Source organism: Peromyscus leucopus, chromosome X (genome assembly GCF_004664715.2).
Source record: "Peromyscus leucopus breed LL Stock chromosome X, UCI_PerLeu_2.1, whole genome shotgun sequence".
In the NCBI taxonomy this organism is placed as follows: Eukaryota; Metazoa; Chordata; class Mammalia; order Rodentia; family Cricetidae; genus Peromyscus; species Peromyscus leucopus.
In genome coordinates this window covers 93,926,518-93,952,041 of record NC_051083.1, presented here as the reverse complement: position 1 = coordinate 93,952,041, position 25,524 = coordinate 93,926,518, and the positions used below count along the sequence as shown (strand labels likewise).

The following is a 25,524-nucleotide window of genomic DNA, read 5'->3' as shown; positions in this document are numbered from 1 at the left end:
ATTGGCAGGCTTTCTTCCATGGCAGGGTGAGGGAGTGCAGAACTTGGTCAAGGGCCCTTCATCAAGTATTTGACACTCTTGGATTTTATTCCCCTTCTTATTCATCTATTTATTTGGTTGGTTGGGTTTGGTTTTGATATTTTGAGACAGGGTCTCGTGAAGATGACCCTAAACTTCCTTTTTAATCCTCCTGCTTCCACATCTCATTTATGCAGGGTTGGGGGTTGAAGCCAGGGCTTCATGCATGGTAGGCAAGCATTATACAAGTAAGCTGCATCATCAGCCCACTCTTAGATTTTATCCCTGTAGAGACAAAGTGGCTATGGATTCAACCTATCAAGGACCCTGTATTAATTTCATGGCAGAACCAGGTGCAAAAAAAAGTTGTTGGAGTATTCTTTTTTTTTTTTTTTTTTTTTTTTTTTTTTTTTTTTTTTTTTTTTTTTTTTTTTTTTTTTTTTTTTTTGGTTTTTCGAGACAGGGTTTCTCTGTGTAGCTTTGCGCCTTTCCTGGAGCTCACTTGGTAGCCCAGGCTGGCCTCGAACTCACAGAGATCCGCCTGGCTCTGCCTCCCGCGTGCTGGGATTAAAGGCGTGCGCCACCACCGCCCGGCTGTTGGAGTATTCTTGTTATTCCTTTTCCATTATCTGGGTTTTCTTAAACAAACTTCAAGCTGAAATGTTAGCCTATTAGAGAAAAAAAAAAAAAAACATAAAGGAAAACCAATTTCAGGTAACTGGTCTCTTAGGACCTTAAGAGGCCAATCTCCAAAGGCTGGAACTTGATGGGGTTTTTTTTGTTTGTTTGTTTGCAAAACCTGAGCCTGGCACAGGCGGTAAGGGCTAGGATGAGGGGGAAGAATATGAGTCTACAGTTAACTGGATCTTCAAACCTACGCTGTCTGTGTAATCTTAGGCTAGTTACAACCTCTCTGGATTTCTGCTTCCTTATCTATCATCTCTAATGTTTTTCATTGGGTTATTATAAACAAATGAAATAATGCATGAAAAGCATTTAGCATACATTACAAACTTTCAGTAGTGGTAGCTATAATCATCATCATCATCCTTTTTTATGATTACTACTACTACCACTACTGGCAGTAATTATAACAGTCTAGTATCTACCTCGCCAACATCCCACTAACCTCATCCCTTGCTTTCTTTAGAGTTCTGTTCTGCCATACAGGTCCAACAGTCAAGCCCTGTTTTTTCAAGACTACCTTCTTAACTCCATTATGACACCAGCATTCCCAGGCAGTTTCTCCAGACCTCTTCCCAACCTGCCTATCCATGTAAGCCCCAGAAGAAGCAGGTCAAAGTGGGAGACAGGTGGCAGGGGACAACCAAATGAGGCCATGCATTGCCATCCTGTCATCAGTTTTCTGGCAGGGCCTAGCAAGGTCACCTTTTGCTTCTAATTTCCTGCTTTGGAGAGAGGAAGGTTGAAATGCAACCCAGAGGGAGACTAGATAAAAGCAAGGGCTTTGTCCCCACAAGGGAGGAAAAATGGCGGCAACTCTCTCCATTGTTTTCCAGTCCAAGAGACAATCCAGACCAAGGCAATGCCATCACCTTGGATAGGAGCAGAACTGTCATGTCTCTGTTCTGCTGTCATGAGACTCATTCCCCTACCTACCCCTGGGTCAAAACCTAGGAACTCTTAATGCTAGGTGAGGGGTCCAGATTGCTTCAGATGAGAAAGATTTGTGAGTGTGATCATACAGAGGGAGCTGATTGCTTGTGCTGAGGAAACTCAAAAGTGTGCTCCATGCTTCCTCAGTCTCTCAGATCCCTGGAGGAAAGGTGAGGTCACCAGAGAAACTCAGTGGCACTAGACCAGAGAGAACTGAAATCACATTGTAGCATGCAGTTCTTGGAAATTAAGTAAATTGTTCTATTCTCCGGGTTGAGAACTGAAGGGGAAGATAGGTGGGAAGAACAGACGGGCAGGAATGTAATGGTGGCGAATGCAGTTGTCTATGGATGGCAAGATTTCAGTGGAACCAAAGCAGACTCCACCAAAAAATATCTTCCTCAGCCTATGTAACCAAACAATGATGTGTTTCTTGAGCACACGCTGGGTGTTCCCCATTGTGCTAAGCCTTTGTAGCTGATTTTCCAGTCTAGTCTAGTCATTACCCCCTAGAGTCCCTTCCTCTTGAATGCTTTGATGGGGAGAGCCTTAGGTCAGTGCTAGGAAAGCAGGGCCCCAGACGAAGTGGAGAGGTAGAGAGCATGGCAAGAGGCTCTTGTATGGTGAAGGAAGGTCTGAAGGGACATGGTAGGTGGTAAGGTGGATGAGGGTTGGGCAGGAGATGCTCTTGAATAGAGTCCAGGCCTAAAAGAGAAAGAAAAGTTAGAGAGGGAAGGAAACAGGCCTAGGACATGTGGGTGGGTTTTCAGTGGTTTGTTTGTTTGTTTGTTTAAGATACTATCATGGACCATGGGCAAGGGGAAGCAGCTTAATATCTAATAATCATCCAAGGCCTTGCCCTTTAGAAAATCTCTTGTTCTTTGGCTGGTGTCTCTGTCTCTCTCTGTGTGTCTCTCTGTCTCCTCTCTCTCTCTCTCTCTCTCTCTCTCTCTCTCTCTCTCTCTCTCACACACACACACACACACACACACACACACACACACACACACACACCCCTTAATTTTCATTACAGCCCTGCCAAAGTTGATAGAGCAGAGATAACTATCTCCATTTCACAGATGAGGAACTGAGACACAGATTAAAACACAGAGATTACACAGGCCATTTTAATGGCAGAAATGGAACCATAACTTTCCATAACTTTCGTCAAAGCAAAAGTCAGAATTAGTCTAATGAGTGGCCTCCTTTACAGTATTGTTTCAGTAATTCTGGGAAGGGCATCTACCCAATCAAAATCAATCAACTCCCTCCTCTCTCCCTCCCTCCCTCCCTCCCTCCCTCTCCTTCTCTCTCCCTCTCTCTCTCCTCTCTCCCTCTTTCTTTGAAGATAACTTCACTCTTCTAGCTGCTCCTTCTGTTTGGATTTAAACTGTAGCCCATTAGAAATAAAAGGCTACTGAAGGCAAGAGTCGGGAGGCAAGGAGAATGTCTCAGCACCTCAGAATCTGGGGATGTTCCTAGTGGGCTTGAGCCATGGTTCCTGTGGAGTAGGCCAGGGCTATATTGGGAGAGAAGGAGCCCAGCAGTGGCTGGCAAGCCTTTTCCACCATTTGCATAAGCAGTGGAGAAGGAGCTGTGTCTGAGTAAATGCAGGCAATACTGGGAGGGAGCAAATGTGTCCAAAGGCAAGGCTGGTCTCAGCCCTAAAGGGTGACTGCACCAACCAGCTAAGTCCTTGGAAAGAGCTTTGGGGAAGACATTCATGTAGCCTTTGTGTGGAGAAGGGGAAAAAACCCTGGCAGTAGCTAGAGAAGGAAGCAGATTGGCCTAAGAAGCTGGAATTGTGGAGGGGCAGAGTCGGGGAGCTATTCAGGGAGCTGGCCTGGAGCCACCGGCCAGTCCCAAGGGGGTGAGCAGAGGCTTGAGAGCTCCGGGACCAGGTCCAACTCCTGACCTTGAGTCACCGTGCGACTCGGCACTTTTCCTACCTCAGCCCAGACACCCATCAGGTCTCTGTTATTTTGGCTTCCTGTTTTACAGAAAACTATATAGAAGTTGCTCCTCTGGCTTCTCCTCCTGACTGACCCCAACTTTCCTACAACCCTCATACCACCCCTTCCACCTAATCCAGCATCCTGCAAACTTCTTGGGCCTCTTTAAATTCATTTTGCTCCTTTGGTTCCCAGAAATTATCTCTGCACAGTACAGACTATTCGTGAACCAATTGCTACAGATATAACCTAGTCCTGTAAGCAAGGGCCTGACAGTCTCACCTGGTTTGGGGCCTCTTGACTCAAAAGTATACCTAAAAATTGTGGTGATACTGTGTTCCCCAATATATTGTGCACCCTAATAAACTTATCTGGGGTCAGAGAACAGAACAGCCACTGGATTAGGCATAGACGCCAGAAAATGGTGGCACACATGCCTTTAATCCTAGCATTCCAGAGGTAAAGATCCTGGATCTCTGTGAGTTCAAAGCCACACTGGAAACAGCCAGGCATGGTGACACATGCCTTTAATCCCAGGAAGTGATGGCAGAAAGCAGAAAGGTATGTAGGGCATGAGGACCAGGAACTAGAGACTTTTTAAGCTTTTAGCTTTTAGCAGCAGTTCAGTTGAGATCCATTCAGGTGAGGACTCAGGGGCTTCCAGTTTGAGGAAACAACATCAGCGAGGAATTGGCAAGGTAAGGTTGGATGTGGCTTGTTCTGTTTCTCTGATCTTTCAGTGTTCACCCCAATACCTGACTTCAGGTTTGTTTTTATTAATAAGACCTTTTAAAATTCATGCTACAGAAAATCACTGCATCTAAGCCCATGGCAGAAAGTGTTAGAGCTGGTGTCAAATATCAAAGTCACTTTTGCTATTTATTCAATCACTCTGTTTGTTGAGCATATACTATGTGCTAGATGCTACTGTGGGTACTGAAGATACTCTGCTGGAGTTTATGGATCTCAGTCTACATAGGTGTGTCATTTATGAAAGAATCACCCATAAATTTGCAGCCCTGGCCCTCTCATCTTAGTTTAAGGGAATTTGGTCCCAAAATGGTTATAGGACTTTTCAAAGTTGTTTTGGTAGCAAGAGACAACCAGACTCAAACTCAGCTTTCCTCACTACTATTCCAGCACTATTTGTTCTGTGTTCTGAAAAGAATATAGTACAACTGCAAGAGAATAGTGGTATTTATCCCTATACATATGCTCAAACTTACCTTCTGTGAGAGTATAGCGTGGTCTTCTTGGCAGTATTTAAAAATTGCTGATATACATTTTCTTCCACCTTTGCCACCCTCATCTGAAATTATACTATTTATTGTCTTACCTCTTTGGAGCAAAGCACCTCTTATCTGACCAGGGAAAAGACAAACAAATTTCTGTAATTTGTCCTTTAGGGCTAGCCTAAATGCTAGCTACACTTGGTTTATTGAAGGTAGACCTGGAGTTTTCCTGAAAGCAGCATTGCAGTGGAGAGGCCAATGCCCAACCAACCCTGAAACTCCCAGGCAGTGGGAGGTCAAGGACACAGGTCACTTGAGGATAAAAGCAAGAGGAAGGTACCTGAAAAGGAAGCAGGAAAGTTCTAAACACAGGCTCCTACTTGAGTTTAGCCTGGGGGACCAACCCTGCAAAGACACTGTGATGGGTGACAGTTTGTTTCAAAGTACATGTTTACCTTTTCTCTTTCCTTATACTGCATTATATTCAATCTTTTGTCCCTTCTACCTGGCCTCCTGGGTAGTGTGCACCTGTTTGCCATTTCCAAATGGCCAGTCACTGTATTAAAATGCAGAGCTATTGCATCCTAGAGGGCCTCATTTGTCTTGGGATTCCTTCCTGATCTTGATAAGGACCCCTTCCCAGTTCCCATGCAGCTGTGATGAAAGGAATTCCCCAAGAAGTGACATTGGGTGTAAGTTACAGTCACTGCCAAGAACACTCCTCAAAAAAAGATACAAGGGACTGGAGGTCTAATAAGTTAGTGCTATAGTGCTTTACTGCAAACGAGCCACCACCAAAACTCACAGTGCGCAGTTAGAGACGAGCCAGTGCTTTGGAATAGAATACCAAAGATTCTTTTTTTTTTTTTTGGTTTTTCGAGACAGAGTTTCTCTGTGTAGCTTTGCGCCTTTCCTGGAACTCACTCTGTAGACCAGGCTGGCCTCAAACTCACAGAGATCCACCTTGCTCTGCCTCCCGAGTGCTGGGATTAAAGGCATGAACCACCACCACCGCCAGGCCCGAATACCAAAGATTCTTATCTGGCCTGTGCTACCAGTGCTCTGCAATTCCAGGAAAGTCATTCAGTGGTTTAACACCTCTGATTCTCATCCATACAATAGTCCTAAGATCATATAGTACCCAGCTACTAAGACTGTTGACAAGATTCAAAATGCTGAGGGGATAAACCAAAACCAAAAGTAGATGCTGCTCTTGGGATAGGTAATCAGGACTTGAAAGCTGTTGCTTTTATGATTTGGACCAGGTGAGGCTTTGGGGATCTCCCATTAGGTGAAGAAGGCCTTCAGATCTTTACTCCTGTGCTTTTCTTATATCCATTTTGCTTTAAACAAGGCCCACCTGCAGGACATCCCTTTGCTGGTGATTCAGGGGTGAGAAACATTCCACTCACCTATTTTAAGCTGTTCTACATTTTCTACCCCTGAGGTAGATGTGTTTATGCAGGGGAGGACAGTCCCAGTCAAAACAAGATGAAAATACACTGTTGGCTGGGAGCCCTAGGCTAACTGGTTTCAGGTCCTCTCCCAGCTGTCAACACCTCACAACAAGGCCCTAGGGGTGGGAGGACACCCAAACTACTCCCTTGCCTCCTTCTGGGGGTCCATCTGGGTCTGGTGTATTCTGAGTTATCTCCAAGTTGGCCTCAAAGACCATAAAGTGCATTGCCTTTACAGCTGCCCCTCACACATAGTTTGGTTTCTTGACAGCTAGTCTTGAATACCTTGGCTCACTCTGCATGTCCTAGGCCACCAGATAAGCAGTATTCTTTCCAACTCAGACCAGGCTAAGATCATCACCTTCCTTCCTTGAGAAAAACTATAAGGGTTTTCTCTCTGAAAGGCCTTTCATTTTAACAGAATGCTTGAAGGTTTCAAAACCAAGGATGACATTGACAGAGAGAATTGCCTTTATCTTAGTGGATGTTAGGATATTTTTATCTAGATAGGTTTTCTCTCTCCCTCCCATTCCATCATTCAAGTTATACCACCGTCACTCAGGCCTGCTAGCCCTAAATCCCTCTTTGATATTGGTGCCAGTTGAGATTTGGCTGCCCTGCTCCTGGACTTTTATCACCCCTACTGCTCCCTGTGGATGACCTGTTCCCAACTGACTCAGCCCCTTTAGCTAAAGATGGAAACTGACTGAGAACCAAGAGAACATAACTCAAGCGAACTGCCCCTTTCATTTAAGTAGTTGGGCCTTGCTTACAAGTTATTAGTGGCCACTTACTCAGTTAAACTGTATTTTTGTTTGCAAAGAATGTTTGACTTTCAAGGGTTTTTCATGTATTAACTGTAGAATTACTCTTAGACAATGATTATTACAAAGTTTAAGTGTTAATGAAAGGCTGATATGTTAATTTGCCTATAGTTCTTCCTCACTGAAGCTATTAGCAATATTCTAATTTTGAATCTCTATGCAGTTAGAATAGGCATTTCTGAAGCTGTGGGGCTCTGCATTAAATTTTACAATTTCAGTATTTATTTATTTATTTTACAATACAATTCAGTTCTACATATCAGCCACGGATTCCCTTGTTCTCCCCCCTCCTCCCCTCCTCTTCCCCCCAGCCCACCCCCCATTCCCACCTCCTCCAGGGCAAATACACTTTCAGTATTAAGTATGTATATTTTATGCACTTATACACCAACAGAAACAAACAAACAGATCCATGGCAGAATTAGAACTAGGGAAAACAGCTTTATATCCTCTTTCATAACTTGGATATTACTTTTCATAATGGACATTACCTACATTCAGTCCTTCCTCACCCCCTTGTTCTTAGTCTTTCTTGTTCTCTTTTCTTCATGTTACGTTGTTCTCACATGGACATTTATTTACATTGATACATACATTGTTGGCTAGGTTCTGCATGTGAGAGAGAACATACATTGTTTGCTTTTTCTTTCTGAGATTGTGTGGCCTTGGTTAATATTATACATCCTAATGTACATATTGATGCCATTTTCATATCAATTCCTCAAACTATCCTCTACATAATCAGTGTAAATAACTTCTGAAGTTGCCTGGCAGTGGTGGTACACACCTTTAATCCCAGCACTCGGGAGGCAGAGGCAGGCGGATCTCTGTGAGTTCAAGGCCAGCCTGGGCTACCAAGTGAGTCCCAAGAAAGGCGCAAAGCTACACAGAGAAACCCTGTCTCGAAAAAAACCAAAAAAAAAAAAAAAAAAAACCTTCTGAAGCCATGAGAACAAAAATATAAACCAGAAAGAAAGTTTGAAACACTACCAAAAGACTTACATAATTAGCCATTTTTTTTCTAGCAATTCTTTAGGATCATGGAGTATATCACAGTCACATGTTCCCTTTTCAGTCTCCAACAAATTAAGGAATGTGACAACCTACAGGTTTTCAATAAAGTCTAGAAACATAATACATATACACATACATATATGATCATCTAGAGCATCTTTGTTCTGTTAAAAATAAAGTGAAATTATCTGTTTCCAGACCTTAAGGTATCCATAACATGTACACCCTGTGAGGCATTATATGAGAGGAAGACCCTAGTTCCATTTTTATGGATGAGGATCTAACAACATAGGGTGTTTAGACGTCATCTGTGCCAGTAGCCAATGCGGGGGGAAAAAAATACTTTGGTCTCCTGACATCATTTTCTCCTTGCCTGACAAAGTTTATTTAGGACAAATGTTAGAGTATCTCTCAAAAGAAAGTACACTAGGGGACTACCTCTCCACTCTTCTGTCATTCCCATCCGTCTGAGGGACCGGTATCTGTATGTGGGCCAAACCCATGTTTGTGGCTGCCTTTAGAGGAATCACTGGTAACATAACAGAGTCCTTTTGAAAATGTATCTCCTAACTGTACTCAGGCCCTTGTTTCCCAGGAAGTCAAAGGAGTATCTTTAAAAATCCCTTCTTAGCCATAGAGGTAATAACTGCCTATACTTGGCTCTTCCTCAGTTTCCATATTTACTTTAGTTCTCTTGCAACTCTGTCAACAAACCCCACAGTATTATTAGTTTCAACAAATAACAGGATGTCAGAACTGTTGACCAGGATTCATTAGGTTGCTATTAGAGCTCTATCCTAGGATAGTGGGGCTAGTGTTCATCTTATTTTGAAGGTGAATGAACTTTGGCAAGAAGTTTTTCCTGGTTAGGCCCACAAACTCTGTTGTCTGTGGGTCTTAAAGGTTTCTTATGCTCACAAACCCTCCACCCACTATGACCCAGGCACTTCTGTCTTTGCTTATTGGCACAAAGATAACTATAAGTTGTTTTTTTTTTTTAAAAAAAAATCAATGCTGGCACTTTGAATTTTTCACTTCTGTGCTTTATCCTTCATTCTATGCTTTATCCTTACAGTCTTCTTGTGGTCTTTAAAAGAGGTCTGTACTTGAAAAGGTGACTTCACTACTTCACTTGCATTTTGTCAGAAAGGGCTGAGAGCTGTTTATAATAGTAATACTTTTCATCACTATCTAACAAAATACCATTGTCTTTGGTTTCATTGATTTTGGACCTATGATTAGTCAGAACAACATGGTGGCAGGAGCATGTGGCAGACAAAACAGTGGAAGAAAGGGATGGTAAATGGTTATACTCTTCCAAGGGCAGGCTAACAGTTACCTCTTTCTTTCCAGCTAGACCCCAACTCCTGAAATAGTGCCACCAGTTGGGGACCAAGCATTCAGCACATCAGTCTGTTGGGGGTAATTTCATATTCAAGCCACAATAACTAGTGTTTTAGGCTGGCACTAAGATTTTCCAGGTTTTTGACACAAAGTATGTCTCTTTTAAAGCCTCATCTACTACACTGTCTCAAGGAGCAACAGAAAAGAAAAAGTTAAAAAGATCATTCTGTTGCTGGCGGACAACAAGGAACTCCAAGCCTTGGGGAAAAGCATAGCCTTTGCTTATTTGTAAGCCCCAAAATATAGCAGTATAAAATAAAGATAAAAATGAATATAATGCCCAATTACAGGTCACAGATCAGATGCATATCACAGAGAGCAGTGAATTCCCCTCCTGTTACCCTCAAGGAGGGGGGAGTTGGTGAGCAGTGGAGGCAGCCTCCTGACCAAGGACAGACTCATAAATCATAACATAGGCTGATAGTGATAGTAAAAGTAGGTAAGTCAGCCGTGGATCAGGGTAGGGATGGGCCTGTGTGCAGCAAATAGTCCCTAACTAGTCTTTTGTAGTCAGTTCTAGCAAGTTACTGATGGGGAATGAGTCACATCCCTCTGGCAAACGTAGGAAACAACCCAACCCACATTTGACTGGGTAAGATGGCAAGCATGGACCTTCAGTAGAGTTAGTATCTGTAAACGGAGTTAAGGTCTGTTCATTGACCAGAATGATACTCAGAAAAGTCAGACCCTTCCTATTCTCTGGTCTGAATTCTCTGTTCCCCATTGTGATGTCCCATTTCCAAACCTCTTGAGCTTCACGGCCTGAGAAATCCCAAGACAGCTGTGAAGTGCCATAGAAAGAATATTTCTCATAACAGAGGCAAAGTTTTCCAATATTTAGATATAAATCAAAGTACTTCAGAAAGGCTGGCCATGTGGCACACACCTGTAATCCCAGTACTCAGACAACTGAGGCAGGATGAACTCTGCAAATTCAAGGTCAACATGGGCTACAAAGCAGGATCCAGGCCAGTCAAGACTGTATAGCAAGAAGCTGTCTCAATACCTGTCCTCCCTCAAAAAAAAAAAAAAAGACATTTAAAAAAAAGAGTAGGCTCAGGATTATCTCCCTAATAATAACTCTCTTGTGGTCTGATCAAGTTTCTAAAAGTGAGAAACATGGAAAATTAGGTAGCTGGAATATGTTGAAGTACATCATACAAAATAGATCTCATTATTATTATTATTTATTTATTTATTTTGGTTTTTCCAGACAGGGTTTCTCTGTGTAGCTTTGTGCCTTTCCTGGAACTCACTTGGTAGCCCAGGCTGGCCTCGAACTCACAGAGATCCGCCTGGCTCTGCCTCCTGAGTGCTGGGATTAAAGGCGTGCGCCACCGCTCCCCGGCTTTGGCTCTCACCTTTAAGCCATGATTCGAGCACTGACTTGATTTAAAGTGCTATATTGCCACATACTGTGGCCTTATTACCTTACTGAGAATCATAGGAAAGCTGGCAACCAAGGAGAAAGGGAGATGAGGCCCCTCTTGCCTGCCTATCTTCAGAAATCAGACTGTGTGAAAGGCTTGAGAAGGAGGTGTTTGCATAAATGTATGTGTGTGTGCTTTGTGCTTCTCTTTCTTTCTGGTAAGATGTGTGCATTCTTTGTCAGCAGCCCTTAAAAACAGTGGAGAAGAGTTTCATCCAGATCACCTAAAAATAACCTTTCCCTTCTCCTGACAAGAGCCAGAGAAGCTCACTGAAGTGGCCTATCACTTTCCCTCCACGGCCACTATCAAGATTTATTTTCTGTGAGTCTAAATTGTGTTCTAACTTAGATTGGCCACTGACTACAGAAAGTACTTTGAACTCTTAGTGGCTGCATGTGGCACCTCTTTAGGGTTGCTTTGCATCAGCAAGGGAACGTTTCTAGTTTCTCAAAGTATGACTGCAGAAGATATCACTGAAACCCAGAGTCATGTTGGTGATGGTGGTCTTTATAGGCACCACAGTTGAAGGTCTGGAAAACAACCAAGATGATTTTTTTTTCCTCTGCCCTTCAAATCACATTCAAAGGTAGCCAATCACAGAAAGCACTTAAGCCAGGACTGGCTCTAATTAGAACTGTCCTCAGGAAGAACCTGTGGGAGTCATTCCTTAGGCATCCCATATGATTGATTGTGTACAAATGTTGCCTGTCTCTATTTCTTCTTTATTTAAAAGACTCTCTCATAATGTATGATTGACAACTTTGAAAACTGTAATCCTGGCAGTGCCAAGGATTTCCTGTTCCCAGCATGCAGTTCAATGCTTAAAGCTGGTTTCTCTAGTGACCATCTGAATGCCACTCCAAGTTGCTTCTAAGATCCTGTCACTTGTGACTTCTATACAACACATAGCTGGCTCTGAATGTCAGAATAGAGACCATGACTCTTGACGCTGACTTAAACTCTAGAGTTTATGTTGTCTTGTCATATCTTGTCATCTTGCTACCCCTTTGAGAACATAAGGAAGCTGGAAACAGCCAAGGAAGAGCAGAGGGATGGAGGCAGAGGTAAGCTGTGGAAGGAATGGCCTTCTTTCCCTGACCATCTCTGGGAATCGGACTGTGAGAAAGGTTGAGAAAGGTGTTTGCATGGGTTAGAATATGAGAATGTGTGTTTTTCCTCTTTATTCTTGAGAAGGTGTATGTATTCCTTGTCAGCATTTCTTAAACCTGTTGAGAAGCCTTCCTTAACCACTCCCATCATTCCTTTCAGTGTTCTCTGGCACTGTTCCCATAGTTAGGGGGCCCTGCCCAAGGAATAAGTCAACCTATTTCTCTGCTTTCCATTTTAAGAGCAGTGTACCCCCTACTTCCCAGCCAATTTCTGTATCCCCACCACAGCCTCCCACTCCATCTGGGCTGCCTTCTCACCATCCAGGAAGCCCCAGGGTGTAGGGTGTGGACAGACAAGACCCTTTGAAATCTGCAGAGCCTCTCTCCACAAGTTATAGAGTCCCACAAAAGAGGCCCAAGGATCCACCTCAAGGGACTGTTTGGTGAATAACTCTGCTGTGATGTAAAGGGGGCTTTACTGAGCACAATGTAAGACCCATTGTGGCTTTAGGAGCCGAAAGCCCTGAAGAGGCTGGCATTATTAACCATCCTTATATTCCTTAGAGAACTTGTATCACTTCAAAGGTCACCTGTTCTATTGTGGGGCACACAATGGAGCCAGGTGTTCCACCTTAGAGCCTATGCCTTTGCAAATCCCTTGCCTGCTAGCTCTGCCTCCCTGAGAAGGTCCTCTGCCTCATTAACATGCTCCTTGTCCATGGCTCTGCCACCCTAACATAGTCGTCTTGGTTTTTTGTCTCCTAAGCATTTTTAGTAGCCTCAAGTCATTGATGTACCAAAGTAACCTTGGCAACTGCTAGAAAAAAATGATTTGGAATTTTGGCTCTCGGGATGGCTTCACGGAGCAAAGTAGGTGAGAAGGCTCCGCTAGTGTCTCCTTGAGCTGTATAAGCTGGGGCAGACCAACAAACATGGTTATCTGCCATATTATACTCTTATTTTCCCCAGCCTCTGTAAGGCTACGGTGCACGGAGATTTTCAGAGAGCAGTTATTTGCCTTTGTGAATGTGTCTCTTGGCCTGGGGTTCGGGATACAAACAACCCCAGTACCTGCTTCATAAAGGATATGGAATGAGACTCAAGACTGAGCTGGCCAAGGAGAAAGGTCAACCATATGGCAGGGAGACGTGAACCCCATGTTGGCCTTGCATTACAACCTTTCTTGGCACTGTCAGTCTCCGTGTCAGAGAAAACATAGGTCCTACAAAAACTCTATATTTTGTGGCTGCTGTATTACCAGCTCCAGGGAGGCAATGGCAAAAGAGAGGAGAGGATGGAAATAAGAAAACTTCACTCTTCACTTGGAAATCGTGCTGCCCAGAGGTGGGAGTGGTATGGTTCTCATGAACTCCAAGCTACCCTCCTGTGCCAAACCCTACGTCTTTGTTTTATTGTGTTTTGTTTTCTTTACATAAACCTTTCACCGAGCCGGGCGGTGGTGGCGCACACCTTTAATCCCAGCACTCGGGAGGCAGAGGCAGGCAGATCTCTGTGAGTTCGAGGCCAGCCTGGGCTACCAAGTGAGTTCCAGGAAAGGCGCAAAGCTACACAGAGAAACCCTGTCTCGAAAAACCAAAAAAAAAAAAAAAAAAAAAAAAAAAACCTTTCACCGAGGTCTAACAGTAGAGAGAACTTCTGAACATGCCACAAACTTAAGATACTCTAGAAGGAAGTCTAATGTATGCCTCGTATTGCTTTTTACCTGGGTTAATTTTGCAAGCCTCCTTTTCAGGAAATTTACAGATAAATATTGGTAAGGGTGAAAAGGAGAAGAAGGTTTGGGAAAAGGATGGAGGTTGATTGTGCCTGCCACAAGGCTTACTAGGAAAGGAGACAGGCGTAAATAGTGACATAAGGTTCATGAAATTCGAGATCTGCTGGGGTTAAACTGCGTTCCGGAATAAGTCATCAATATTTTCAGTCCTGTTGAGACTTCAATACAAGACCTCCCCATAGGTAGCCATCCGAGTTGGGGTAATGAAGGTGATTTAACAAGAGCACTGCTTACTTCTGTGAATGAGGGCAGCGGGGGATGAGGGCAGAGTGCCTTGTTTAAATGGAGTTCAGTTCTGCCTCCTATCCCTAGTGTCACTCAGAGATTGTTTGTGAAGCTCACATGGGACCCTGTCCAGGAGGGAGCTGAAAGGCACAATTCATGGCTCTTGCCATCATCCAGTGCCAGGGTGTGCCCCAAATCATTTGCTAGAGCCGCTTCTCCAAGAGAGTATCCATCTTTCTACCAGGAGTCTCCTTGCCCCCCCCCAACACCACTGCCTTCTGCATTTGCATCTACATCCTCCCCACTTTCCTGCCCAACAAAGTTAAGGCTCTGGGTTCTGGCCATGCAAGGCAATTCACATGATCTACAGAGAACAAGGCACTTTCACTGTCACCGTCCTTTCTTCTTGCTTCCCTCCTTCTGCACTTTGGGGATTTTCCATGAAGTCAAAATAACTATGTAAGTGGCAGTGGCCTTCCTGTCTATAGTCTCCCACATTGGAGTGGAACCAGAGGGGAAGAGAGAAGATAAGAAAGAAACAAGAACAGATTATACCATGGCCTTTCAGCCTCCTTATTCCCCCAGCCTCTTCAGAAAATGGGACAAGTAAGTAACCAGAACTAGATAGAGCCTCAGATAGAAGGGGGCTCTGGTGGAAGATTAAGTGGGGAGGGATGTTTTTTGACCCATCCCATTAACACTGTACTAATGCTCAGGCGCTCAATATCCTTTTTGTATTTCCCTTTCTAGCTCCTAACCCAGTGTTTATTTTGTGGCCGGTCCCACACCTCTCGCATCATGTCCTTTTCCGCTTCTCCTGACATAGGACCCTGTGTTTTGCTAGCAATATTGCTGAATCCTTGGGTGGAACATTCCCTGTAGAAAATACGGAAGACTTGCCTATAAATAATTTCCTTCTGGCTGTGGGGTACACAATGCTTCAAGTGTGACAAAAAGGGAAGTAAGATGTTCCCCCTCGCTGCCTCCTCCAACCTACCACACCCACCCGAGCCTGCTCTCCACCCTTTGGCAGCATGCTGAGATCCCACGTGAGGCTTCTGCAGCTAGGATTTTTCCCAGTTACCTATCTACTGTCCTGTGGGAACCCCAAGTAGCAGGAGCACTTGTCCTGATGACTCTGGCTTTTAAAGTAAAACAGACCAATGGCAATGTGAACATATTCTTCCAGCTCAAACAATAAACTACCTTACAGGGCCTCCTGAAATGAGGAGAGTTGACCTATCCTCATTATAACACCCTTCTTTAGGAAGTCACCCCTGAAGGAGGTAGGGCCAGTTATAACTGCTTCATTGCAGCATACTATGGCGTTATGGCTAAAAGGAAAAGCCCGTGAAGGCCCTAGCGCATTAGCAGGTACTGCTGGTGTGCCAGCTCCAAATCTAGGCGATATTTATAAGTTGCGGGATATAAGAAGAGGCTTAGAAATATTTCTGAATGTTGATGCTGCTGGACTGTTGAAGCCTTGAGTTGCTAGTTCCTGTATGAAGTCCATTTGTGCAAGACAAAAGGATAAGGTCAGCACTTTCCTCAGAAGGATTAGACTAGATAATGGATATAATGTACTGTGCAATCTCTCACCCACTCCAAGAGTTGGTGCAACTGTTTTGAACAGAAGAGTTTTCTAGCGTGCTGAGGGTTAACCAGAAAACTAACCATTTAGTCTCAACCCCTCCCCCAAATCTCCTTTGTCCTTGTTATTAGAAAATCTTTGTATAGAGACATTTACATCAGTTTTTTTTCTTTATCTAACCCTGAGATCCAGTCATTTCTGGAAACTGAGATAAAGCCTACTTCTCACATAACAAAACTATGGGCATATAGCAGAAGAGAGATTGGTCTAAGTGCGGACTGAATCCACAGGATAGTGGGTCAGTCAGAAAAAAACAAAAACAAAAAACAACCAAGTTCTTGGTATAAACTTGTCCTTCACTCCCTCCCTCCCTTCTTTCCTCCTTTCCTTTCCTTTCCTTTTCCTTTCCTTTCCTTTCCTTTCCTTTCCTTTCCTTTCTCTTTCTCTTTCTCTTTCTCTTTCTCTTTCTCTTTCCTTTCCCTTCCCTTCCTTTCCCTTTTCCTTTCCTTTTTTCCTTTCCTTTCCTTTCCTTTCCTTTCCCTTCCTTTCCTTTCCCTTTTCCTTTCCTTTCCTTTTGACCTTTGACAAGGGTTCACTGTGTAGCCCTGGCTAACCTGGAACTCAATATGTACACCAGGCTGGCCTTGAACTCACAGAAATCTGTCTGCCTCTGCCTCTGCCTCTTGGGATTAAAAGCATGTGCCACAATGCCCAACTAATCCCATTTTCTAACTGACCTCATTCTAAAGACTGAGTACAGCAAGAATAAGAAAAAATGGGGAGGTTTAACTAAGGATGTCAGTAAGTGGGGGCCCAAAAACTTGAGGTTTGACTAGATTGTGATTGTTATTCTAAGATCACACACTTTATTTGGAATAGTGTGTGCTCTGGAAGTATATGTTCATTCCTTTCTGGAACTACCAGTTTAGATTAGTAGCTCCCATTTCTTAAATTGACATGATTTTGAAGACTTCTCAACTGTATTTTGAACTGATCTAAATGAACATGGCCCTCTTCTAAAGCTCCTAGGGACAGTTTGAATATTTTTCCCATCTCCAAGTATCAGAAAAGCTGACTATGCTTAAAACTCAGTTTGGGGCTGGAGAGAGAGCTCAGAGCACTGGCTGTTCTTCCAGAGGTCCTGAGTTCAATTCCCAGCAACTACATGGTGGCTCACAACCATCTGTAATGAGATCTGGTGCCTGCTTCTGGCCTGCAGGGATACATGCAGGCAGAACACTGTATGCATAATAAATAAATAAATAAATAAATAAATAAATAAATACCTCAAAGTTGGCCTTAGAACCCCTTGTTTACAACCAATGTTGCAGAACTAGGACTCTAGTACAAATCTACTGACCCAGAAACAAAGTTTGTTTTGTTTTTTTACTATACCAGCTAATTGTGGGTCAGGAAGTAGGTTTACTGAAAGAGCAGAGATTACTGAAGTTGGAGGATGAATTGAAGGAGTCAGAGAAGGGTAAGGAGGAAAGAAAAAGTGAAGGGAAAATGCCTGTAGGATGCCAGCAACATTGGGCAAGGTAGCCAGACCTTCAGTTTCTTCATTTGTAAATGATAGTGATAGCGCCCAAAATGCAAGGTTTGGGTACAGCCAGCACAGTGTCAGCCCATAACTGGTGCTCCATTAATGGTAGCTGTTACAGTCAGTGAATCTCAAACTCAGCTTGTTTTTTATTTGAAGTATAATTAGTGAGCAATTCAATTCAACCTTGTAAGCAGCCCCCATTTCCTCTTCTCTCTTCTCCCCTCAAAGTACCTGGATAGCTCTGTTACTGTTTCCAAATGAGGAAATATGCACCGAAATGGTTGTTTTACTTCTCTTGTACCCATTTTCCTGGTGATATTTTGCCCCTGCCAACCTGTCTTATCTCTACCTCCCACTGCCTTCTCACCATCTCCTTAGGAATCTTGGGGTAAGTAGCAGTAGTTTAGGAAAAATTAACAAAACAATAAAAAAAAATCAACTCAGAAGTTCTTTCAGACTAAGAAAGCCCTAGGTAGCAGAGGGAAGTTTCATAAATCAGGGAACTCCAAGAGCAGCTAAGCTGCTAATGTAAAAGGTTTTTTTCCTCTTTAGATAACATTCTTGATGACCTATAAATACTATCTATACTTTGTTCTGTCTGCTGCACACCACTTAGGGCAAACACCACGTTCAGAGAGCCTGAAGTTAACAATGTCCTGAGGTTGGCATTATCTCTTACCTAAAATGGTATAAAATGGCTATGCAAAAGATTTGCTTGCATTTATTGGTCAGCTCTTTGCAACTGCACTGGGCATTGAATTTGTTAGCATTGAAATCTACCAGTGCAGCCCTGTTCTATAGTGACTGTTTGGTGGCATAAATGCACTGAAAGCCAGGAGGAAGTCAAGGTCTTCAGACTGGACTTGGCTGGGGCCTTAGCCAGGGTGTCAGTACCAGGTACCTGTCTAAGAAATATCCTGAAGCAAATAATTACCTTCTTTGCTGATAAGAGGTCCCAGTACTTTTCCAATAGAATGATTGCACTAGGTTATTCCATTGGACCATAGCTTGTGGAGCACTGATTTATGTGTACTTGCCTTAACACCGTGAAAACTATTGTATATGTTGGTGGAACCTAATGTTCCTCTAGTCCTGGGTTGGTGTAAACAGTATTGGTGATTGCATCACTTACTCCTTTCTCTGCCCACGTTGTTTCTTATGTTTGCAGTTTTAATTTTGTCCACCAGGTGGCCTCTCATAGGAGGAGCAAAAAGAAAGAACCTCAAGGCTTGGGTGCCCCCTCCTTTTTCATTCTTTTTCTTTCCTTCCTTTCTTTCTTTTCAATACCCAAAAGAATGAAAATATATTTTGATGCAAACATGTGTAATTAGACAACAGAAACCTCATTTTCTTATGGCATAATTAAGTACACTTCAATGGTATATGTATAGTTGGAGCCATTGCTACTGGACACTTAGGTCTGCAATGTACCAGCTTAGTTTCCTGTAGTCTAAAGCAAGCAGAAGTGGGTAAATAAAGGTGCATTTATTTATAGTTTGGCCAAATCCCCCCCCCCCCGAGGATGGAGTTTCTCTTTGGATTTCCTGTATCTTTCATTATTTCATATTTTATAGGAATGGTAAAACAAAAGTTAAAAAAAAAAAAAAACAGAACTATGCACATGTAGATGGAACTGTTATCAGCACTTTGAGATTCCCAGGATGGGGTTGGGGATTTAGCTCAGTGGTAGAGCACTTGCCTAGCAAGAGCAAGGCCCTGGGTTTGGTCCTCAGCTCGAGAGAGAGAGAGAGAGAGAGAGAGAGAGAGAGAGAGAGAGAGAGAGAGAAGAGAAAAAAAAAAAAAAAAAAAAAGAAGAGAGAGAGAGAGAGAGAGAGAGATATTGAGATTCCCAGGAGGCAAGTTCCTCTTGGTGTCAGTGCTTCAGGGTTCTCAGCTTGGGAGCACCTGGAGAAATCCTAAATCTTCCTTTCCTCGGGGCTCCTGTTTACACTGTTATGTCATCACAGGGAGCTATTTTCCTGAGGCAGTTATATGTAACTTTGATTTGTAGTTTTCTTCTTCAGCTTGCTGTTTATAAGAAAGTTTAAGAAATGTTTGGGTTTTTTTTTTTTTTTTTTTTTTTTTTTTGGTTTTTCGAGACAGCATTTCTCTGTGTAGCTTTGCGACTTTCCTGGAATTCACTTGGTAGCCCAGGCTGGCCTCGAACTCACAAAGATCCGCCTGGCTCTGCCTCCCGAGTGCTGGGATTAAAGGCGTGTGCCACCAACGCCCGGTTAAGAAATGTTTTTTAAAACTAGTTATCCAAGTCATGTTGGTGCAGCCTATAATCTCAGCATCTAGGAGAATTGTGATTGGATGCCAGCTTGAGCTACATATATAAACCTTGCCTGTAAGTAAGTAAGTAAGTAAGTAAGTAAGTAAAAACAGGGCTGGAGAGATGGCTCAACAGTAAGAGAACTGGCTACTCTTCCAGGGGATCCAGTCAATTGCCAGCACCTACATGGTTGCTCAAATCTTCAGTAACTCCAGTCCCAGAAGATCCCATGCCCTTTTCTGGCCTCAGACACCAGGTACTCCTGTGGTACACAGACATACATACCAGCAAAAACAAACAAACAAACAAAAAAAAAACCACATCAAATAAAAATAAATAGGGACATGAGCTCTCAGGTAATGGTGCTGAATGTATTTTCTTTGCAGAGTAGGGTGTAGAGACCAAAGAGAAAAGGATTGACATCTGTGGTCAGTCCATTGCCAACTCCACTATGCTGTCTTCTTTCCACATCGTGTGTCACCCACCTGCTTCTCCCTAGTGTGTGTCCATCCCATCAGTTCTTGGGCACCCTTTCCCACATACACATGCACTCACAGATTAGTGCAGACCTGTGAGTGTATCACATGCAGACCACCCATTATTCCCATTATTCCCATACGTGTACTTCTCAAGGAAGAGATGAGGTGAGCAGGTTCTGGAGTTTGGACCAGGCTGGTAAGCATCTGGCTGATGCTTTGCTGGACAGCTGCATTGCTGAGTGAGTGAACATACAGATGGAAAGTCTGTGTCCAAGGAAAGAGACTGACCGAGGGGCAGTAAGCTGGAGAAAGTGAGATGCCCATTGGTGGGGGTGGGCATTCAGAGAGTGACCTGAGAGCACTGCAAAGCCAGTTAGAGCACATTGACTGGCACCCGGAAAGCTTTTAAATGCAGTACCGCCCTCTACTGAATGCTTTCTACCTCCTGCTAGAGCATTTCTTCTTTCTCTAGAAATGAGCCTCAGTTTGGTTTTTACCAGCCTCCAAAGTCCTCTTTGGAGATGCCAATTGGCACAAGAAAGTGCTGAACTGTTTACACTCCCTGACTAAGGTTCACGGAGGGGGATGTGGTTTAACCGGGCCACAAAGCCCAGTACAGGACTCATTTGCATGGCCCCTGACGCCATGTGACGCAGCCGGCTCCTCCTATATAAAGAAGTAGGAGCCGAAATTATCTCGGAGTCTGGGTTGGACTGGCGGCTGTGGAGTTTGTGACACACTTGGTGACACCCCTTGAGCCACTTCCCTTCAACTTCAGCTTGGAAGTGCCTGACTTGCTCAGGTCTGCACTGCAGCCTTCCTCCTACTCCTAGCTCCAGGGCCGGACTGCGGCTCCAGAGCCTAGCCCATAGCAGCGCGCCAGCAGCCGCCCAAACCAGCCACAGCTCCCTGGCAAATTGCATCATGAACACCGAAATGTATCAGACCCCCATGGAGGTGGCGGTCTATCAGCTGCACAATTTCTCCATCTCCTTCTTCTCTTCTCTGCTTGGAGGGGATGTGGTTTCCGTTAAACTGGATAACAGGTAACCACTAGCCTGAGCTGGCATGCTGAATTGAGCCCACAGGGGCTGGGCTCCAAGGTGGATCTCAGAGCTCGCTAGCCTTGCACTGGTCCCTGTTCCCCGCGGTGTAGCATCCTGGGAAGGGGCGGGAGTAGGGGACGCAGGGGGGGGGGGGTCACCACCGTGCTGGGATCCGCCGGCGGAGCGTCCCTGCGGCTGCTGCGCGGTGAGAGCCAGCAGCTGCCGCGGTGAAGGCAAAAGGGAGGCGAGCTAGGCAGGGCTGGGGCTGGCTGTGCACCGTCTGGGAGAAGGCCGCAAGCTTCTGAATCGAGAAGGAATTCTTAGCTAGGTTCGGAGACCGGTAGGTTTGCCTGGGACCTTTGGGGCCCGCAGCGGGGGCTTCCCTCGGGCGCGCGCTCTATTGTTTGCAAATCGCCCTAAAGCAGGCCGCTCAGGCCTGGGCGCCTCCGAAACCGCGCGGGGCTCCAATCCGTTGGAACTCAGGGCGGTGCCCGAGCAAGGCTAGCGGGGTTAGAGAAGTGCAGCTTCCTGCAGGGGCTGGAGAGGGACCTAAAGACTAAAGTGCCTGGAACTCAGGCCAGGGAGGCTGGAGAGAGGAAGACCCTAGGCAGATGGAGGACTTCGGCCACAGCTGCCTTGGACTTGAGTGAGTAATGATGGGTGGCTTTGCTTTTTGTCTTGGCAGTGCCTCCGGAGCCAGCGTGGTGGCCCTAGACAACAAGATTGAGCAGGCCATGGTGAGTGGCATCACTGCGTCATTACCATCCCCTGACTTAGCTGCAGCTTATGTAACTCTGGACAGGTCTGAAGGGGTGGATGCAAAAGCGTTTAGCCAGGACCCTAAGGAAAAGAACTGCCAGCTTCCCATCCTCACTGGAGACCTTAGAGTACAATCAGCAGGATGCCTTTTAGGACATTCCCAGACTGCCCTTGCTACACCACCTCCCTTTTAACTCCTCCTCCATCCCAGGACTTTGCAGCAGCCTCTGGCTCCCTCCTGAGTGGTGCAAGGTGAGAGCTGCGACTCTTGGATTTGTCTGTGTCCTGCAGTTGGCAGGGGCCGGAGCTCATTGGATGCAGTTGCACTGCAGTGCCTCTGCAGATCCTGGGCTGGGGTCAGGAGTGGGGAGGAAACAGAATGCCAAGCACCCCACCCATTTGCTGGCCTGCTTCTTACTAGGTAGAGATCACACTCCACCAAACAGCCAAATGCTGCAGAGGCTTGGGACTTCTTGCAGTGATAAGCTACTCAACTGTGCTGTGGAGCTTAATGTCACAGTTCCCTGTCCCTCAGTAAATTCAAAGGGTGTGGAAAGTTTCTGCCCCTTCCCCAGAGCAAGGTTCATGTATCCTATTTGAGCCTGCGAGACAACTGTGACTTGATGTACTGGGTTATGTGCAGGGGAGAAAATGCCAAAAGAGATGGCATTTTTAGACGATAACAATTTCATATTATTGGTGAATGTTTATAAAGCAGATCAACAATATGGGGTGCACTGTAGGCTTCCCCCAGATTTGTGCCAGCAGCAGGACAAACTAAGAAAGGTCTTAACCTAGTCAGACTTGAAAGTCATTAGTAATTTGGAGGGTCTGGACCAAAGTTAGACTCCCAACCCTGACATGGCCCAAATCTTGCAGCTCTCCTAAACAAGAGTCTTAAGTGTGTCAGAGAAGAGGGCATGAAGACTTGAGCTTCAGGCACAGTGTGCTGTGTAAGGGTCGCATAGTGGTGGCATAAAGGTCAGTGCAGCAGATTGCTAGCAGGGCGATAGTGCTGCGGAGGGGCCATGCTGGCTAACAAGTAGCTTTGTTCCATGGCAGGATCTGGTGAAGAATCATCTGATGTATGCTGTGAGAGAGGAGGTGGAGATCCTGAAGGAGCAGATCCGGGAGCTGGTAGAGAAGAACTCCCAGCTGGAGCGTGAGAACACCCTCCTGAAGACCCTGGCGAGCCCGGAGCAGCTGGAAAAGTTCCAGTCCCGGCTGAGCCCTGAAGAGCCAGCACCCGAAGCCCCAGAAAGCGCAGAAGCCCCCGATGGTTCTGCGGTGTAAGTGGCTCTGTCCTCAGGGTGGGCAGAGCCACAACTTGTTCTACCTAGTTCTTTCCAGTTTGTTTTTGGCTCCCCAAGCGTCATCTCATGTGGAGAACTTTACACCTAACGTAGCTGGTGCCAAGAGATGTCCCAAGGACATGGCCATCTGGGTCCACTTCAGTGACAGACCCCTGACAAAGAGCAGGTCTCTGGAGACTGAGTTGCATGGGGCCTAGTAACCCCAAGCCAGTGAGCCTCTCATGCTACCGGGCCCCAGGGGCTTCCAGGGCCTGGGCAACTTAGTTACAGCTGGCAAAGGAGAAAGTAGTTTGAGATGTTAATGCCAGTGTGCTCCAGAAAGTATAAGGGGTCTGTTTCTCATTTCCATGGACATCTTCCACAGCTTCATCTGACAACGACTGTTCCTATGAAGAAGCCACTTGTGTTTTAAGCAGAGGCAACCTCTCTCTTCTCCTCTGTCTTGCCCAGGCAGGGGCAGAGATGGGAGAGATTGAGCCAAGTCAGCCTTCTGTTGGTTAATATGGTATAATGCATGGCTTTGTGCACAGCCCAGTGTGGGATTACAGCTTTGGGATGACCGCTTACAAAGTTCTGTTTGGTTAGTATTGGCATAGTTTTTCTATATAGCCATAATGCATATATATACCCATAGGGCTAGATATATCTTAGTGTAGTGATGTATACATATACACATACACCTACATGTTGAAGGGCCTAATCAGCTTTGGGAGTACTGACTGGTCCCTTATCTCTTAAAGCTAAATTTTTGACTGTGCTAATTTACCAAATTGATCCACTTTGTCCTTTAGATTAACTAAGTCTCAAGATACAAAGAAGGGAGAGGGGGACCAGCCTCACAATGCAGCCACAGATGCCTTGCTGCTGCACCCCTCCCCATATGTCCACTGAAGACACGTGGAGTCCTCTTTTGAATGCCAAACCCACCATTCATTGGTGCTGACTACATAGAATGGGGTTGAGAGAAGATCAGTGTGGACTTCACATTTTTGTTTGAGAAGGTTTTTTTTAATTGTTTTTGTTGTTTATTTTTGTTGTTTTGGTTTTTTTTTTTTTTTGTTTTCAGGGGGTGTTTTTGTTTTTGTTTTGTTCTTGTGGGAAACTTTGGGATTAATCAAAGGATGGAGTCCTGTGGTGGATAAGAAGAGGATAGTTTTGATCCCTTGGGGGGCTGGGAGATGTACCCAGGAAGTTTGTGTAAGAAGGTTCTGTGACAGTGAACACTTTTCCACTTTCTGACACCTTATCCTGCTGTATGTCTTCAGGATTTGGATTTGGATTTTTCAGATGTAGCTTGAAATTTCAATAAACTTTGCTCTTTTTTCTAAAAATAAACTCGGTGTCTGACTGTATACTTAGACTGGGTGGGCACTTGATAGAGGCAAAGTGTTTTGCTAGTCTGTCCAATGTTTGTTGAACACCCGGGAAGGATCAGACCTGTGCTGCATCCATGATGGTGTGTCATCCACATAGTCTCTACATAAAGAACCTGCTTGTGCTCTTAGACCTCTCCGTCCACATAAGGAAGCTGAGACTTAGCAAGTTTAAGTGACTTGTCCAAAGTCACACAGCTCTTAGGAAAATGTGGACTCAACATAGCCTTCCTAATCCGCCCTGCTCTTTTATATGAAAGCTACAGAATGAGTGACTATTAATACCCAACTTTAGCTTGAGGGGAAATTTGGAAAAATACCCCCAAGAGTGCCCCAAAGAAACAGGTATGGTGTACTTCTGAAGGAACAAGAGAGGAGCCCAGTTAACATAGCTGGGCCTCCTCCTGCTTCTGAAACTCACCACATAGTGCATTCTAATAATCCACTTGGAACCCTTGAACTTGACAAAGTAAAAGTGTTTGGGTGAGAAAAAGGAGACTGTGTGAGGTGGCAAAGCTATATTCTTTTTGTCTGCTTTCCCACCCCACCTAGGGAAAGATGCCTTCAATCCCTGCCTCTCCACTAGTCCTGAGAGTTCTCTCACAACATCCACCAGCGGTGTGGGCAAAGTCTATTGCACCTTCCCTCTGCACCTCGTAAGGGCTACTACTGCCCTTCCCTATCCACATTTCTCTGCAGTTTGTCTGACTAACTGTTGAAGAACATTGTGTCTCTTCTGCCGCACCTTTGATTGGACTTAATTCTGGCCCAATTCTGAGCCTACTGTGTTCCCAAGGGAGTCACCCCTATGTCAGTTATTTCATTTAATCTGGGCTTCCTGTAGAACACACAGCTATTATTTAGACACATGTAGCTGAACAGAATTTCATTTTTCTCAAGGTGACCAAGATGACTTAGCCCAATTCTGACCCAAATTAAATCAAAATAACATGCTTCCTTCTCCGTCACATTCACATATATATTGGCCTGTTCTTTTCCAATTGCCAGAATTTTTCCCTAGCATTACACATCTCTGCTTGCTGGCCTCCTGAGCCCTAACTTCCC

At 44.7% G+C, this 25,524-nt stretch overlaps 1 protein-coding gene across 4 annotated transcripts in view; it reads left to right on the top strand.

The window, feature by feature from the left end:
- Window positions 1-24,421, top strand: part of Tsc22d3 (TSC22 domain family member 3) — a 63,925-nt gene extending 39,504 nt beyond the window's left edge. For 2 of the 4 annotated variants that reach the window (XM_028895118.2, XM_028895119.2), the window contains exons 3-4: window positions 21,700-21,751; window positions 22,836-24,421. In XM_028895118.2, coding sequence (XP_028750951.1) covers window positions 21,700-21,751; window positions 22,836-23,066 — 283 coding nt within the window. In that variant the 3' untranslated portion in view covers window positions 23,067-24,421. Of the gene's footprint in view, window positions 1-20,445; window positions 21,015-21,191; window positions 21,355-21,699; window positions 21,752-22,835 lie in introns of those variants that run through there. The other 2 variants (XM_028895120.1, XM_028895122.2) reach the window with 2 other exon arrangements.
- Window positions 24,422-25,524: the final 1,103 nt, after the last annotated feature.